Here is a 19143-nt window from a genome sequence, read left to right as displayed (position 1 = left end):
CTTATTTCTGGAGCTGACGAGTCGGGGCCCAGAAAGTGGGTAGGTGGGTTTGAGAGGGCAGGCAGGCTGAGCTGTGTTATTCAGCAGATGTAAAATACTTCCAATACTTCATTTAAAACTGACGTGCACAGCACCACAGGCACTTGCCTATGCCCCAAACACCACCCACAGCTTAGTCAGGCAGGCACACAGCTGACCCTGAGAGGATTCAAGCCCTGACCTGGTCCTGGCACGTTCTGCTCGTGCTGCCAGACCACCCACCTCCTTCAGGGGCTCTTGCAGTGGAGCTGTTAAGTCATTTCAGCAGCTGTAGCCTGGCACAGCTGCCCCTCCAGACCTGCCTCTGCACTCAAAGGGCTACAGAAAACCTTTTTCTTGGGGGCAAAAAAAGATATGGCAGGTTCCCCAGCAACTGTACCTCTTAGGTTGCAGCTCCACGGGCTGTCACAGCCCTGGCAGCCAGGCACAAGGATGACCTCAAGGCTTCAACTGCTTTGTGTTCACCTAAGATCATCCATGGGGGATTTAGCATAAACAGAGCTTTTCCCAGAGGCTGCTGGCGTACAACTGCAGGTCCAAGGACGGCAGGGTAAGCCCTGCCAGGGATATCCCCGGCTTTCCCACTCTCCTGAGCACACTGGCAGGCAGGCTGGGAGCGGACAGAGCTACCACACCAGGTCCAGTGCCACCTCCACAGCAGCTGCCCCTCCACAGCCAGGGTGCTCCCTGCTGGCCCCTGCTCCAGGGTGAGGACCCAGCCGGGGCAGAGGGGAGTAAGATGCAGCTGGGACTGAGCTCGGGGCTGGACCAATGCTTTTGAACCCCCTCCAGAGCAGACATGCAGGTGCCCAGACCAGGGCAACGCCCTCAAGTTGCCAGCAGTCAGCTCCAGGGGAGCTGGAGAGCTGTGGGAGCAGACAGGGAGCTGTGTCAGCCTTTAGCTCCCAGGATGTTGGCAGAATGGCTGAGGTCAGGATTTCAGCCCCAGCTCTCAATTACCACAGTAAAAATAAAAGCAGCCGTAGATCCATAGAGGAGGCTGCCCTGCCCTTCCAGAAATGGGATTTAGGCATAAACACTTCTTTCCTGGAAAGTGTATCCTGGCATTTGGGATTCCTTCCCATCCCACAAAGCTCCCCTTGCAACACTGATCCGGGAGTACCTCACATTCCTGCAGGAACTCGGCTCAGCCACGTTAACAAACATCAACAGCTGGCAAGCTATTTAGAGCAGCAGGATTGCTCCAAGCACCACTTCCCTCTCCTATTACCTGCCAGCAGCACAGCCCACCAGCACTGGGGGTGATGGTCCCACTGCAGCCCCACACACCCCAGATCCAGGCTCACCATCACTCCCCATGCAAGCCTAGAAGTGGCAGAGCCGAGGGGGCAACAGGTTTGTTTGTGCCCTGCTTGCTCCAGTATCTTGTATTTAATCCTCTTCCTAGGGGTTACAGGGAAGCTCCTGGAACTGGGTGTTTGACAGCCACCACAGGGATGCTGCAGCTCTGGAACCCTCTGGCCATCCTCAGGGAGCCTCAGCACACAGGTGCTCTGGCAGCAGAGCTCCTTTGGGCAGCCAAAATGAGGGCTGGGATCAGAAACAAGCCACTTTCCACAGCCACAGCCCCCTGGGCTGGGCGACGACTCCTGCAGAGGGTCACCAGCATGTCCCACACAGCCGGGACATGGGGCTGGGGCAAGGCAGGCTGGGGCTGTTCTCACCTGCCTGGGGCTCACTGTGCCCCAAGCACCTGTCCATGTGCCCTGCAAGGAGGGTCCCTCAGTGCCACCCAGCTGCCAGGCTCCCCTGGCACAGCTGTGCCTGGTTCCAGGCAGGGGCTGAAGGGCATCCAGCCCCCCCCAGCATTGCCTTTGCTGTGTTTACCAGTCACTCAGCAACCGAGGAGAGGAAAGCAGCACTGGCTCCACTTTCATGGCCTGCCCGGCTGCTGAACCCCCGGGAACAGCAAGGCAGGGGAGGTGGTGGGAGGAGAGCAGGAAGGGGGCACCAGGCTTCCCCTCACCAGTGGCCAGGGCCTTCCCAAAGAGGAACACAAACCAGAATGCTCCAGGAAAGAACAGGCAGATGCCTGCACAATCTTGGCACTGTGATAGGGCTTGTGCTGGATCAACTGCTTCCTCCTCCTCCCCACCCAAGAAGAGCCATAAATACATTTAAACACACCCTGTGCTGCGCGTCCCAGGGACGCCCAGGTGTTCCTCGTCACACATGATGAACTCCCTCCTTGGAAAATCCAACCCAGGAAAGAGCAGCCTGGCCACAACTGAGCCAGTCTGTCCAGTGCCATGATTGCACCTCTCCATGGATCCTGCCCACACAAGAGCTGGGATTTTGGGAGACACAGAACAGGAGTGGAAACAGCAGGCTGACAAACCCCGAGAGCCTTTCACTAGGAAAGCCTGAGTGCAGTCAGATCAGACCCGAGCTGTTTGCATGTTGGGAAGCAAAAACAAGCCACTTCCAATCAGCATCAAGTTCCCAAGCCTGCATTTCATCTCCTGGGAACTCGCTGGCAGAGCCTGCTGGTTGCTGGCACGCGATCCAGCCCCATGCCCAGCTCACACCCACCTTGCTGGCCGTGGCCGGGACCCCCCGCCAGCAGCACAGGGAGGGTCAGGAAGCACAATGTTAAAAGCTGTCAGTGAGAGGGAGAAAGGTCACTGAGCAGGGACTTGCGGCCATAATCAGTTTATGGGATTTGTTAACAGCTCCGGGCGAACCAGGCTGGAACGCGCTCCGACCGCGTCAGCCCAGCCCCGGCACCGCAGCACCTTCCCACGCCGGGGGTGCGGCACAGACAGGGGTCAGCGATGCCGCTCGGCTCCCCAGGCACCAACAGCACAGCACAGGCCCATCTGGTAAAAGCCATCAGCCAACACTTCCTGGGCAGCCCAAGGGAAGAACGGCCGCAGCTGGATTCCTCACCTTTCCTCCCCAAAGAAGGGGTGCTTGGGAGGGCAGGCAGGCACTTCCAGGGCTGGAGTCAGCAGGGATTCCTGGCCATACCTGCTGTTCCAAGAGCGCCATGCAGCAGGAGCTACGTGAGGTTTGACTGGCACGATGGGAGTGCCAGCCCCAAAGGAACATTAACACACACACTACACCAAGCCCACACTCCTGGTGCTGTTCGCAGGCTTTGCCCCCTCAGGTGACCCCGACCCGGCAGCGCCTGCTGCAAACAGCCCTGGCCCAACACCAGCCAGCGAGGAGGAGGAGGATCCCAGAGCTCAGCACGAGCCAGGGCTGTGCCGGGGGGAAGCCATCACTGAACAAGAACAAATCTATTTGCTGCCTAAGTGATTTTTCTCAGCTCAGAGGACCTGCACCAGTTTCTCACTTTACCTCTCTGCTCTCCTCCCCCACTCTGACTGTAGCTGGCAAGGCAGGAACACAGTTCCTGCTCCTCTGCCCAACCTGGGCAAAGCCCTGCCTGCAGCTCCACCAGCTGAGGATGTGGCAGATGCCATAGGCAGAGGCCACACAGCCTGGTCCAGCTGCCGAACAGCAGAGCCAGCTGCAATCCCCAGGCTGGTCCCGGGGTAAGCCCACTCTGTGTGCACTTGGGGACAGTGGGATTTGTGAAGCATCCTTGCAGAAATGGGCTCACAGATCCTTAACTCCCCTGTGGTGGTGAGCAGCAGTTACCAGTTAAACACGGTGGAAAAGTCCCACCACACTGCTCTGGCATCGGTGTGTGCCACAGGTACCTGTGAGGGGCTCAGCTGAGGCACGAGGAAGAGAAAGGGAGGATTTGTTCATCTGATGGATCATGACATCCCACAAAGCACAGCTGAGTCATGCAAGTACCACTGCCCCACCTCTGCCAGGGACTGGGTTGTGCCGAGCCAGGCACTTGCCCTGAGCATTTATCAGGGCTGTAAAGGGGAAATAGGGATTTATCATGTGCACAGGGGTTTTGACTGCAACAAGGAAAGATCAAAAGGCAGTCTACCCTGCATGACAGCATGTACACTTCTTCAAGGTCTTCCAACCTTCTCATATTGCTTTCATTCGAAAAAAGTTCAAAGTCTGCCACCTGCAAAAATAGCTCAAGGCTCACTCTTTATTTCAAGGGACAATTTCAAGGAGCTAAGAGGGCTGGGGCTCTTGGAAGATGAGCACTGAGTTCTGCAGCTTGACCTGCACCTCAGAAACAGCTTTTCTGCCAGCCATGCCCACCAACGGATTCCTAAACCCAGAGGGAGAAAGAAATAAGTTAATCAGCTGTGTTTACAATCAATAACCCACATTATCAAGAGGAATAAAAGGCTCCTGGGTAGGAAGACACAACACTGAGGACCAATGGGGCTCAGGTACATTCAGCAGCAGTCCCTGGTATCAAAATGCCAAGCTGTTCTCTGAGAAAGAAGCTACATCACACCTTCCCAGTTACTTATGGACAGTTTGGAAACCCAATCCCTCGAGTCCGATGCAGGAATACTTCCTGGCTTCTCCCCATTTCTAGCTACCAAAATTCAGCACTAGCAATTGTCACATAACATAATGCAAAAAGTCAAGTTAGCACCTAAATTTAGTTGATTTATCCCTTTGGTACCAAGCTTTGCAAAGCAGCTGAGCCCACTGTGGTTCCTTTAAAAACAGGGACACAGCCCTGGGTCTGTTTTGAGAGGCTTCATTAGCGCAGCTGGGAAGGACGAAGGGCCTGCGTCCCCGCACAACATTCAATCTCAATTCTTTGCAGACAGACCTGGTACCGCCCTCCCCCCCTTCCTGTTTAGCCCTGGCTAACAAGGATTACATTAAGAGCCATTTCCACATTAGAACACACCACGGACGCAGTCCTTCCACTCAGGCTCTATTAGGAGGGTGGGCACTTCCTCTGTGTCATCCCTTGCCGCATCTTTCCAGAGGCATTAGTGCTCGGAGCAGACAGCTCTTCCTCCCAGCCCACTTCTCCTTTTTGTCTGGAGCCTGCCGTGCTCACAAATGTGTATTATGACATCAAGCTGATATGAAATCACGATGATTTCACTGCAATTAAGTCAGGAGCAGATGGGGCTGACGGAGCTGGCTAAGCAACAAATCTTCCAAATTGGAGGACTCTGTCAAGAGAAATTAAAGCCTTATGCAAAAAGCCAACTTGGGATCACAGAAAAATTCCACATGGAAGGGACTGCAGGGAGGCATCCAGCCCAACTTCCTGCTCCTACGACTGAAGCAACTCCACCTCAGGCACAGTCTACTGCAGGAAAACCACAACACAAAGTACCAAGTTCCCAACAAGTAAAACACATGAAAAAGCCAACAGACAGAAGAGGTACAACACTGCAAGGGCAGAGCAAGGCAACAGTTAAGCCTGAAAAATAACTCCCAGACAGATAGAAATCCATAGAAATTAGAAAAAACCCAAACAACCAACCAAACAAACAAAACAAAAACTTAGGGTGGCACATGCTGGACTTGAGACCTACCAGAAACATATCTAGTGTTTTCAACAGCCAGGGTGTGAGTTTGTCACTTGTTACCAACACCACACAGAACAGCAGGCAAGGCCCAGAGTGCCATTTCTAATAACTGAGACCCAGAGCAGCCTATTCTTTTCAGAGCCTTTATGGGAGAAGAGAAAAAGGCTCTCAATTGCTTCTAACAAGGAATGGCTTAAATAGGTTAAAAATAATGAACCAGTACGCTGCACATGGGCACCCCGTGCTCCCAATTAAGCAATCCTTTAAAAGGTGGCCTTAGGAAGCCTCTCAGAGTTGGTATAAGGAGGTTAATAAAGTGCTTTGAAACCCTGTACGCAGCTTAGTGAGATGACTCAGAACCTGTTGTCACAGCCTAATGTCATTAGCCAAATTCTGGCACTTTCCAGGGAGCAGGAGGACGCAGTTCTTTGCTTTACAGCCTCTGTTCCAGTGACGATTCCTTGTAAAGGGCCTGGGACTGCTCGTAGAAGCTTCTGACTTTGCAGGTAAACCTCCCCACACCAAACCTGTGCAGAGCTGCGACCAGGAGTCAAGATCCACGTAGTTTTTAATGCTTTCAGGTTGAAGTCTTTGTGACAAACCAGAGAACAGACAGCAAATGGGTGTTTGCTACCACAGCGTCTCCTTAAGGAAGGTGGGCATCCCATTCACCACTTCCAACGCCTGGCACAGGCTGTTGCTGTAAAACACAACAGCTGACACTAAGCCCACACTTCTGGGCAGAAGTAAACTCTGTTAACACACATCTGAAAGGCAGACTGGACTCCACGCTCCTCCCACAGAACTTGCAGCTCCAAGAACTACAAACCAATGCATTTTGGCACCCCAAGTGGACCGAATATTCTTGCTTACAGAGCTCATCAAGGGGAGTTTTGTTTCTAAAACCCTCCTCAAAGGCATGAGCAAATTTAGCGGACAGAGAAAATTATTTATTCTCCTGAAACCTGAAATGATTTTCTCCAACTTTTAAGTATCTCATGTCAAAGCAAGAGAAGTGATGCCAGAACAATTCCAAGCAGCCACTCTGCTGCCAAGAAGGCATTTCATTGAAGCTTCTTCCCCTCCTGCCAAGGCATGTTGTCAGACACGTTGCCCAGACAGCAGAAATCACGGATAAGGACATCACAGAGTACTCCAGATACCAGTTCTTAGAAACATACCAGTTGTTATAGGAGGCATTGCTTGAAAACCATCCTTATTTGGATGGGGTTGTAATCAAGAGTCCAGAAAACCATCCTAGCCAGGGGAACAAGCTACATTTCTTCTTCCACCTTCCAGGTAACACAGAGCCCACTGTGCCTCACAAGATTCCAAGTGTGCAGAGATATCCCTAAAGCCCGTCAGACTGTCTGCCTCCCTCTACTCCCAGATTATCTATACAAATGTTTATTAGCACATAATGTTTCTCCACTAAAGTTTCACATCTCAGGGCACCTCCTTCTCCTAAAGGAAGCACACAGTGACCACAGGGAACCTTGATCCAGATCACCACTCCGGGACGGCTGAGAGTGCACAGTGTGTTAAGATCCTGAAGAAATGGTTTCCAAAATGAAAGAAAGACCTTTTCAAACAGTAAAAATATGAACTGTGAGCAGGAACTCTGCTACATGTGTGAGAACTGTCTAAAAAGCAAACATACAAACAACATTTACACAATAGGCATCTGGCAGCATCATTTTCAGACATTTTTTTAATTTATTCTGACATGCTATAAAGGAATAAATTACACTGTTAAAGAATTACCAGCAATAAAAGTATTTCTTTCTTTCAGCTGGGCTAGAATAGGAGTGAGAAGGAAGACAGCCTGGGGCAGTAACCAATGTGAACTCTGCGTGGTGCGAGGCTGCCCCCAAGAACAAGAGTAAATCTGGTCATATCCACTTCACAAGAACTTGAAAGAAAATGCCTTGGTTTAAAACCATCCAAATTCTCAAACCATTCAAATTTTTCTCAAAACTAGCAATCACAAGTCAGTCCAGCCGATGCACGACATGGCGATGCTCGGAGGCTGCCAATACCGGGTCTGCAAAAGATGCCACTTCATTTTAAAAAAATCCAATCTTACAATAGAGGGCTGGTCTCAAACAACAAGTTATAAAAATGCAAGACTGCCCCTTCCCCCTCAAGGAAAAAATACAAAATTTATTTAAAAACAAAATGAGGAAGAGTTACAACACTAAATCTAAAATGATTTAGAAAGAAATATGACTTCTTTTGCTTAACAAATGGCCTCAAAACTTGGTTTAAAAACAGGGTAATGTAAATTTCTTAAACTGAATTAACAAGGCAAATTAAAAAAATTTCATTTCCTTACAGAAACAGTTTTTTAGTTTTTAATGAACTTGTAAACAAAAAAGCTCCCGCTTCAAAATAAAAACAAAATCCCAGATCATATAGATGTTTACAGTGATTACATTTATCTAAGCAACTTACATACAGGTTCAGTTGTAAGATGTTAACTAAATTTCGTGACAAATATGCTGTTTTTCCTTTTACCAAGAACATTATAGAGTTAATGCAGAGTCCTAAAGATTATCTAGTAGTCGCTAAGTTTCTCTTAAGTCTTCACTTTAGATGCTGTTATTTCTAGCACAGGTAAGCAGGCAGAGTCTTTCATATGCTTAAAAACTGGAATCTTTGGTTACTACCATGTCAGCTGGCTTGGTATGTTGCACATAGAAGCCAACAACTTTAAGAATGTTTTAAGTGTACAACTTTCAAAACCCAGGGAGGAATAACCAGAAAAGAGTGCACAATTGTGAGCATTTACAATTATCACAACTGTTGCCGAAGACTGTTCATGCCATTCTTCCAAAACAATGAGATCTCATAAGCAGTGTAGTTCAAAGTAAAAAGGTAACAAAAATTGGCATATGCACAATTTTCTCCACTTGTGTGTCAACCATTAGTTAACTTTTCCACTTGAAAAAAATGCAATAGAAAACTGGACACCATGTTTCACTATCTCAGTAATATTCACAATTACAGCTGCTACAACTCAAAGTGCAGCATCACTGACACTGCCCAGAGCCAGTTTATACTGATATTAAGTTCTTTACACCAAGTAAATGGTTGCCCACAGCCACTGGCAAGTGTACGTATGAACTAAAATTTCTAGGATTTGGGGAGTGACAAGTCCTGCTCCAATCTGCTCTGCTTTGTCCCATCCTCGCCATGCTCAGAAACCTGCAAGATAAAGACAAGGGCAACTTACTGATACGGGATGAAAATGAGAAACAGCCTTCACAGCAGGAGAATTAAACATCAGTTATGGTCATTCAAAGGGGAAAATGCTGCTCCATCTCGGAATTGCAGAGTTCCTGGCGTCCATTTCCGAAGGTAATGATATTTACCAACACCCTTTAGTTCAAACGAGCACCTCTCGCTCACACCTACTGCTGGCACTGGAAAACAGGCTTATGCACCAGCTGGATGCCACATTCCTCAAGAGGGAATTCAGACCAACAGTTTGAAAACAAGACGTGTTATTGCCACTAGGAAACAGGATGTAATTTCATAGGATTGTTTTCTACTTGTCTGCAGTGTCTCATGTTTATATCCCTGAATGTCAAACTGTCATCTGACTGCAGGGTGCTCTTCAGAGACACAGCACGGCACTGTCACACGGACAGAAGGGAGAGCCACGGGAATGACTTACCTTACAGTAACTGGTGTCACCACATGCACCATGCTCTGGGCAGCCAAAATAGAAACCTGAACCTGTGACAGTGACCAGGGACCCAGCGCACCTCTGGTCCTTGGAAGGACAAGTGAAAACTCACATGACGGGGTAGGTGGGGCATCAAGAACAATTCTCTTAATGTTCAGCATTCCAAATGACAAGTTCGAGACACTGTGGGATAGGGAGAGTGAAGGAATTCACACAGATCTCCAAGAACCAGTTACTGCAAGCTAAGCCAGTCTTCCCTTCATGCTCATTCCTGGCGACTCAGGTGGCAGTGTTGTGCTTTACAGAGGTAACAGGAGTCTCAACCGAAGATCACTTTGCCAAGCGAGTTTCCGTTCTGGATGCCCTCCAGAAAGGATGGTCTGTCCATGGATGAATTCAGCTGAGCAACACCTCTGAGTTTTTGCAACAGAAATCTCTTCACAGTAAAATACAGACAAAGCTGACCTCAGCTATAGCTTGTGCTGTCATCCAGAGAGAAGCAAGTGCAAACAAGTCTTAATAGCCTGACATTCTATCCAAAATGTATCTGGACAGCACCCAGAAAACAGCTTTAACTCTTCCGTAACAGGCTACAGGTCATTTTGAAGAGGTTCAACAGCTTTGTTTGAATCTTAATGCACTGAAGGACAATTCTCTTGATCCAGCACTGGTCATACGAAAAAAAAAAAAAAAGTCCTGCACCAGAATTAAGACAGCCATTCCCACTTGACTGCAAATTCCCACAGAAACCCTAGTGATTGCTCAGTTCCCTAACCCTTACTTGATGCATACAACCAAGAGTTACACTGTTTTTCCATTCAGTGTGCTCGGCAGCGAACACTGATTCATCATTTGAACCACTTTCTCCATCCAAACAGCCAAAACTAAGTCAACAAAGGAGGAGTGTGGAAAGAAAAAGATCAACTCATTGCTTTAGAAACCTGAATCTTTCCAATGAAAAATGGGACCCTGAACCTGAGGACAAAGGATGTGCTAACAAACTATACGCTGCTATTTGTTAGAATATCTCAACTTCAAGGTATTACAAGCAAGAGAAGGTCCATCTACAGCTAGAGAAAGTAACAGGGAACTGGAACCAACTCTCAACATCCCTTCCAAGTCCTGTTAAGACACAGCCCAACCACAGCTGTCACATGAAATAGAGACACTCATGGAGCACATGGATCACTGCTGGTATGAAGAACGTGCCGAAGAGTTTGTTGGCATCTCTTTAACAGATCTTCACTACAGACAGGGCCAGCTCAATCCTGCGCATTCATCACTCCTTGTCCCTCTCTGGGCTGTTACCCAAAACTTCGATAATCTCTGTGCTACGTGAGGGATACTCAAATTGCTTTATTACCATCAGAGCTGCAGATCTGATCGATGAGGAACAGCAACTGTCCTGTCATACCCTAACAAGCTCCTCAACTTGAAGCTCTCAAGCTTTGTCTGTTCTCTATTTCTCTAGACAAGCAGTGAAAATATTTAGTTGTCGACTGGCTAATTCTCAAGTAGAGAACTAACAGTCTGTGCTGAGAAATCCTGCCACGACCACAGGCGTCCAGCGAATGCTAATGGGCACTGCTGACAGGCTCACAGAACTCTCCACTGACACGAACTAAAAACACCTCTCACAAAGGGAACTGGTAGACTTTATCCTGGAGATTGACTGCCTGAGTCAGTTTTATGATTGAGGAAAGCTGACTGTAAGCACTGTTACAAATCACACCTGAACAACGCTGTCAAGAGAGCAAGAGCCAAACTTCCTTGAGTCAGCAGAGAAGCTGAGTTATTCCAACAGTTCACCTCTCCCAAGTTCAAAACCAGCTGATCTTGCTGTCACAAAAGACACTGCACAGAGTTCCAGAGAGGGACGGGGGGAAAAAATAGAAGAGAAAAAAGGCCACGGACAGAACAGGTTACTCTGGAACAAGACAGAATATTGATCCTGAATAACCTACAGGACTCAGAAATGATTTAACATGGAGCTGAGTTAAGGAAGCCAAGAGCACCTGTAAATGAGCAAACATCTGGACATTGTCTGACCACCATTCCCTGATGCACATCTTGAATAGTATTTGCACTTAATAAAGAAATGCATCTGTAAATTGCTGTTTCTAGGACTCTAGTTGAACTGGATATGGTTATCAGAAGGGTAGAATCTGATACCACAAAGCCTTTTAAGCCACTTCCACACTGGGTTTTGCTACAAGAGAATTTAACTGAACTTTGGAAAAAATAACCAAGTATTTCATTAATCTCCAATGTGACAGGAACACATAAGCCACGCAGATTCCTCCTTAAGCTTAGTTTTTTTGGGTTCAAAACAGTCTTCATTAATAGACAACATTCCACACAAAATGGCATGTAGGATTTTAGAAATCTAGAATCTTCACTTTGATGAAGAGATTAAGCATCTGAAGAAAAGTCTTCAGATGTTTGCCAAGCTCTTAAATGCTCTGCTGACATTACAGCTTGATCAATTCAAAGATCACAAGCCTTTCTTCAGGATGAGGAGGAAAGAGAAGAAATTCCCTTAAAAGGCTGCTACTCCCTGCAAGAGCCAATGAAATTCTGCTAAAAACCCAGGGACTTCACCATAGCTACAGCAATGGGTCTCGTTCCCAAAGGACGGTGTGATAAGCAATGTCCATGAGGAAACAGAAATGGTCTCTAAGGCTCTATGGTAAGGCAGCTTCCCTGCTCCTCCTGCCTGTCAGTCAGCTCAGCTTTGCACTCTGGCACCAAAGCACCACTACAAGGTGGAGGCAGATAATAATTTTAATGACCTTTTCTTGCCTTACACACAGCACTTGGTCAGAGACAGGCTGAGCCAGGAGAGCAGCACACTAAACCTCAGAATATCTGAGTGAAACAGTATTGCACGAGCGCCCAACTTCATTTTCAGGGCAGATTCCACTTAGAGATCATCACCTCCTGCAAGCCCTTCACTTTAAGCTCAAGCTGTTGTGAAGAATGTGCATTTTTTCTCAGATTATCTTCTGCTCTAACAACCAACCTCTCCACACCCCAAACTGGGCTGGGTTCTGGACTTCAGTCAGAGCTTCTGTATTGCAGCAAGCAACCTAAGCCCAGATGCTTAATCACCCAGTCTGCCACATCCTGGTGCTGCAGCTGAAGGAACTGGTTTGCAGCCTTCAGTGCTGGAACACCTGTCAGCTGCAGCCAAACAGCCTGGAAAGTCTGACATTTAATGCATCCTATGAATTTTTTTTTTTTTTTTTTGATCTCGGGAAGAGCAGCAGGTATTTTACTACTTCATTTTTTTTCTGGCTGAAGTGTTATGTTTTTGGATAGCTATTTTGACTAAAGACACCTGGTAAGGTTCAAATGCTGCCACAATACATGAAAAACAATGTTTTGATACATTTATTGTAAACACTCCTGCGTTTCTTTGACTTCCAAGTCTGTCATGTTAGCTGAAGATATAATTTTATATATATAAAAATGACAGAGAAGATGCACTGAAGAGCAGTAAGAACTAGCAGTGCCTCAGTACAGAACTTAGACCTTGCTTTTCTGGTCTCACTCGTACAATCTTGTTAACTTTAATTTTATCGACAGCTCAGCTTGAGGAATTGGTTTCATTACGAGATTGTAGCAGTCACTAGCTGTGGCAGTTTCATCTCAATGACTTACCAGCACTAGCGGATTTACATCACAAAAAAAGTATTTTAAAAGCTTCTAGACCGTGTGGAAAAAAATTGGGATCTGCTTTTTCAGAACTCAGTTTTCAGTTATTACACAATTACATCCTGAACGTGTCACAACATTTCCCTTTGAAACCATAACCTAGAAACATTTCAAATCATCAAGAAACCTGAAGCCCCACCCCAGAGCACCCAGATACCTCAGAAAATTGTGACTTGGCAGTCCACAGCACTTTGGGCTTACTGCTTGATTTAGACAAGACATTCTGAGCTCACTGGTCCCTGCTTTTAACTCTGGACCAAATGTCTCAACGTAAACCCCCTGGAGGAAGCCAGATCACTCACAATTTTCTGTTTCCCGTGTTTGAGGCATACAGAACAGAAGCAAACCCACAGCACTTTACCAGCTGCCACAGAACAGAACCCAAAGTCTCTAGATCCTTGCCTAGTTAATGAGAATTATCCCTTAAGAAGTGTTAGGTCTAGGATTTTGGATTGCGTTATATATTTATATATATATAAATATATATATGTATATATAAATAAAAATAAATAAAAATGTCACATTCCCAACACCAAGTCAGTTTCTTGTTTTTGGAAAGTGGTTAATGCAGGAGCAAAAGATGCAGTGGTTAAAATGACCCAACATCCCCAGAAGAAATGATATGAATAACAAGGACATTTTGGTATAAAGTTAGTAGTCAAATTCTCCAAGGACGTCTTTTGGTTTTGTTTTTTAATTTAACAGCCAAATACGTTTTTTAAACCACCTCCTTGATCTAACACTTAAATTGCCGACATTGTCCAAATTAGTGTAAATTTTTTTTTTCCTGTAACGTCACTTGGTTCTTGGCTACTAACCTTTCATGTTACTCTTGGATTTGTCAGTTTGCTTGCCTGTGGGGGTTTGGGCCTGCTGCCCCTGCCCACTGGAAGAGGCTGCCTGCTGTGCTGCTTTCTGCTTTAACATTGTCCAGTCGAATGTGTAGTCATATTGGTGGTTCAAGGTCCTAAAAAAGAGGGAAATATTTTACTGTAACACATCATGGCTTCCTTATTGCTAATACCAAGCCTTCCCTGAAATCCCAGAACTAGAGGATAACTCTTTTTGTAAGCTGCTTTAGAGATTATGAATGGTATAGAAATGCTAAGTATTACTAACTTAAAGGGATTCTTGCAGCAAACCCGAAAACCATCCAGCAGCGTTTCCTCACTGGTTACACAAAGGTCTGCACTTGTGGAAGCAGCACTTCCTCCCAACCCTCCCTACCCACTGCCTGCACTGAGGTTCTGAGCTTTTTTTAATATATATAATTTTAAGGAGAGACTGCAGTATTGTACATCACTGAATAGAAACTGCTTTGGATTCCAGGCACCTGGAGGGAGACTCGAGAGATCAGTACCAGCTCTCCTTTTGACAGATGCTCTTCACTTCACAAGGCTGAGTTTATGTTCTGGTTGCTCTAACAAGCTCAATGAAGCAGCACTATTCCTCTCCACTGAAATCCACCTCCAGGGCACCAGTGCTAGTCCCACCACCAATTTCCAAACATAAAAACCTTCAGACTTTTACAAGGGGTCAATTTTTTAAGCTACTTGCAACAGAACTTAAAGCATGGGCTCAACCCTCTACCATTAGTGGTTACATCACACAATGCAAAAGCAAGAGAATCTTTTTCCTTTATGTTTAACATTGAATATTTAACATTGAACATGTTCTTCAGGTCATTTAAACAGTTTTTCAAACTCTGAAAGGAAAGAAAGGACCCGAAGAACTTCCTACACCACACACATACGGAGCTGTTCTCTGCAGTGCAAGTCCCACAGAGCAGTTCCCAACTACTAAAGCCCTGACAAATTTCTGTACTTTTCCACTTTGAGACTGACCTGAAAAGAATACGGAATAATTGCCTCAGATACATGTAATCTGGTGCCTCTTCAAAGCGCAGGCCACGACAGTAGTTCAGATACATGGCAAATTCTGCAGGGAATCCCTGTAAATCAACAGTGTTAATCAAGCCATGGCTTGCAGCAAAAAGCTTCTAATAACCCTTATAAGAAGGCAAAAAAATGTGCTTTCTTCTATAATAGCGGAGAAAAACTGGCTGAAGATTTGTAAATTAATACCACTTCACCTCTAGTTATTAATGTAATTCTGTATTTCAGAAAGTGGATTTGATCAGCAGGACCCCCAGGTACACATTCCTTCCCCAAAATTGTTACCTGATGCATGTTTTGCAATCACAACTTCTCTGCTACCAACACCTTCAACATACTTACTTATAAAGCACTTAGTTCATCCTAATTAAACCTTGTTCTTGTTAACTAAGTCCCTAAAAAAATAGGTGGTAACTGCCTCAGAAGAGATTCCACTCTTGTTTCCTTGATAATTTACTTTAGCATACTAGAGACAAGATCAGTTAATGGAACTAAGTGTGACAACTTAAATCATGAAAACCTCTTTCAAAGATTTCCTGGTTTACACTTTTATACACTTAATGCCATATTAAAGCCTACCTGAAAACAGGCAATAGCATGTAAAGAAAATACAGGGTACAGCACCCCTGGAAGTGTTTAAGGCCAGTTTAGAGGGGGCTTAGAACAACCTGGCCTAGTGAAAGGTGTCCTTGTCCCTGCAGTGGGGTGGAAGAAGGTGATCTTTAAGGTGCCTTCCAACCCAAACTATTTTATGATTCTATGAACAGTTCAACACTTTGAAAGATATTATCAGACTAAGGGTATGGATATGTGCAGAAAGTGCAATCCTTGGTGCTGCTGTCTGATGTGCAGAAACTACCCCATGTTCTCAAGGACCTTTGTTAACAAGCATGTGGCTGCCACAGTGCAAGACAAATCTTAAGACCCAAAGGACAATACTTGAAAAACATCATTCTGCAGCATGGCTCTATAAGCTCACCTGCATCCAATTCCACTGCATCCTCTACTTGAGTTAGAGTAGACAACATGAACAATCTTGAAGAGGCAGAAAAAAGTGTATATGGGCAAGCCAGACAGCTCCACCTTGGTTATTTATTTACTTCTATTTACACACATAGAGCTTCCACTGTAGAAGCTGAAGAACAGAACAAGCCTGACCTAAGAGAGCTGGAGAGCTTGCACAGCCAGCAGTCAGCAAGACCTGAATGATGGTGGCACAAACTATGCCAAGAAGCAGCAGCAAATGCCTGCCCTGTTACACATATTCACAGTCTAGCTGGGTGGCCAAACACAAGGCACCCAGTGCCTGCCAGAGAATATTATTCAGCAGCAAATGCCACGTGAGACTAATACACTGGCTTTAGTTTAGAAAAAATCCACAAACAACAAAACAAACAATAAAAGAATTTCCATTTCACAGTATGACATCACTTGGAAACTCTTACCTTACACAAAACCTCAACAGGAGTGGACATTTTCTTTTCACTAATCTTTTCATACTTTTGCTTCTTTGTTGCAGCCTGTGGAACATGTAGGTCACAATATAAGAGATATTGTGCAACACTGGATTAACAAGGACAGCAGTAAAAAAAAAAAATGACAAAAATCCTTTGGTCAACCATAAGTATTTCATGTGAAATCTCCAAGTCCCACACACTTATTGCAAAGAGAATGAAGGTCAATCTGGTATTAAGATTTGGACACAGTTTAATACCATTTGTCGCAGTCTAATGCTTCCATCACATGGCACAGCTCGTGTAGTTCTAGCTGCTGCTTTTGTCCATTAAACAGACCAGACTTGCATTTACATTTGCCAAATTTGTATTAATTCCCACTCAGTGCCCCATTCAGGGCTGCCTGGTGTTTCAGTAAGCACCCCTTACATTCATTTGCAGCTGAAGAGCTCCAGTGCCTCACAAGCTGCTACCGTTTTAGAAAACTTGCAGCTGCAACACCACTGGAGTTTCAAAACTCTCATATGGAGGAGGAAAAACAATTAAAACATGGAAACAAATCACTGAAGTCTATATAACAGAAATATCTGCCATGCTTGTAGTTGGCTCCCATACATGGAAATACTGGATAATCACTCAGTGGTGCCATAACCTGGACTGAAGATACCACTGAGGCTGAACTTGCCAGGCAAGAGATTATTTCCATGCTCTCTACAGCAACTCAAAAAGCCACTAACAATGTTATTTTCTATTTCCCAGAAGGCCCTCAGACTACAACAGGACAATAATAATTGGCAAAGATGACATAAGCTATTGTTTAGCATAAATTTTAAGACAGTCAAACAATACACATTTTGCCTTCTGCGCGAGAGGCAGAATCCACATTCTATAAATATCATGCTTTGGGAAAAGCTGCTTTGTGTAACTGAAGCTAAACATTATATAAATCCACCTATCCTGATCAGCAGATGGAAGCATGATACTCAAACATGAAAAAAAAAAAAAAAAAAAAAAAAGGCAGAGGGGGGGGAGAAAAAGAAAAAAAAAAAAAAGGCAACACAACCTACCTTTAATCCTTGCCAAGGCAGACTGGTTCTGTTAAAGTACATCAATACATAGCCTAGAGACTCCATGTCATCCCGACGACTGCAGAAAAAGAGGAAATACACAAGGAATTACAAATTTTGGCATTTCACACTTTATCCCAAATAGTGCAAGCATTCAAAAATTTAAATTAAAAAATAAAGAGATAAAATCTAAGCTTTGATGCAAAGGTCTCTTTCTAGCACAGCTAAAGCACTGAGGTGCTCACGATTCCACTGTAAAAAGTCTTCCCCAGCAGAAGCGGATCCTTTTTCAAGCAAGAATACTCAGTTAGTATTGTGTGTTCTTTCAATCTGCACTTATGTGAATTTGGGAAAGAAAAACTTTGGAAAATTAAAGAAAAAGAAACAATAAATGTCTTTCCTGCTTTATGAAGTAGCTTGGGTAGAAACAGAAGCTTTTCTTGTAGGAACTATGGAATGCATTAGAAGAAAGAGATACATGTGAGCCTTAACTTCCTTAAGGAAGATTTTTCCCTGAATCTTGTCTCAGGGAAGATCAACCCTGACCATCCAGCCCCAAAAGGGCACAGTCCTTCCTTCACTTCTGTGAAAATACTCTGAATTGTTTCTGCTTTTTTTTTAAAAAAACAAGCAATATTGAAATGTGCGTGCGTCAATCTGAGAGGTGCCTCTGCTTTCTTCCCACAAGAAGCCTGTTTTGGGGCAGCTGGAGAACTCCAAAGTGACCCACACACAGACTTCGCTGAGAACTTGCAAACCAACTCTCATGTAAAGGCTTCAAATGTTTTCTGCACATGCTCCAGCTCCCCACGTCAGCCCAATGAATACCATCGTGCTTTGCTACACAGCTTTCATTGAGTGCTAAGACTAGTACAGTTCACTGAAGTGGAAAACACACTCCACGATTTTTTCCTCTTGGCGTAGTTGCCTCTTCCCAGCTGTGGTAAAATCAGATTCTTCCTGACTGCCCCTCTGCAGCTGACATCTATTTAACATGAGACAGAAACATAACTTATTTTTCTCCTCCCAGCTCCCTCATGGAGAGAACCTGGTGGATATTGCTGCTGCTCTGCCACTCAGATCTGCAATAAAAGGATTTAAATGGTGAGTCAACTCTCTAACCCTCTGGGGAACCAGTTCAGGAAGCTATCCCAGAAGAAGATCACCTTCACTCTCTAAAGCTTTTATCACAAGGCAAAAAAATCACTAATGGATCAGGGAAGAGCGGATTGGTTCCCTCCTCTCAACAGCAGCTCGCTCTGAGATCATCTCAGCTGCAACATGACACCACAGACAAAGACAGAGGGACAAAAAATTATACTGAGACCACAAACTCCAGCCTGCAAAACTTGCTACTTCTATTAGAAATGCAGATTTTAATCATGAACAGGATTCAGGGAACCTGTATGGGGCCACGACATAAAATTACGTTTCCTGAAAAGGCAGTGATAATTCAGAAGCCAAGGCATGAATAGTCTCCATCCCCCATCCAGCTCATTGTTCCAATGTTTAATGTCATGATTCTGTTGTAGGAAACAGTTTTGCACATCACTAAGGGGTACATTAAATTTGAGCATATATTCATAAAAGTGATTTTCAGGCTTTGGAAAACAGGACAACACTCTCCATTACTAAAATGGATAACACTGCAAACAGCTCCTTGAGCACAGCCGTCACTACCGACAGGAAAACATGTTCTGCAACAGATAAAAGCACAGGACTAACAGCTGTAATATTCTGCCCTAAACTTCAGAACTGGTTTCTCCTGATTACAGGAATTTATTACTTGTCTCACCACTGGGCTTGATCTAGACAGTTTAGCAGCTTTTAGCACGTACTAAGCTACGTTTTTAATCATTACAGATTTCA

At 45.2% G+C, this 19143-nt stretch overlaps 1 protein-coding gene across 4 annotated transcripts in view; it reads right to left on the bottom strand.

The window, feature by feature from the left end:
* Positions 1–7143: 7143 nt before the first annotated feature.
* CSNK1A1 (casein kinase 1 alpha 1) overlaps positions 7144–19143 on the bottom strand; it is a 33536-nt gene continuing 21536 nt past the window's right edge. For 2 of the 4 annotated variants that reach the window (XM_050311880.1, XM_050311882.1), the window contains 5 exons: positions 17275–17353; positions 16199–16273; positions 14703–14809; positions 13677–13825; positions 7144–8657 (listed from right to left, as the gene is read on the bottom strand). In XM_050311880.1, the coding sequence (XP_050167837.1) occupies positions 8650–8657; positions 13677–13825; positions 14703–14809; positions 16199–16273; positions 17275–17353 (418 nt within the window). In that variant the 3' untranslated portion in view covers positions 7144–8649. The remainder of the gene's footprint in view (positions 8658–13676; positions 13826–14702; positions 14810–16198; positions 16274–17274; positions 17354–19143) is intronic. The other 2 variants (XM_050311881.1, XM_050311883.1) reach the window with 1 other exon arrangement.

Source organism: Myiozetetes cayanensis, unplaced genomic scaffold, assembly GCF_022539395.1.
Source record: "Myiozetetes cayanensis isolate MyiCay16 unplaced genomic scaffold, myiCay2020 scf17, whole genome shotgun sequence".
Taxonomy (NCBI): Eukaryota; Metazoa; Chordata; class Aves; order Passeriformes; family Tyrannidae; genus Myiozetetes; species Myiozetetes cayanensis.
This window is presented reverse-complemented; position numbering and strand designations above follow the sequence as displayed.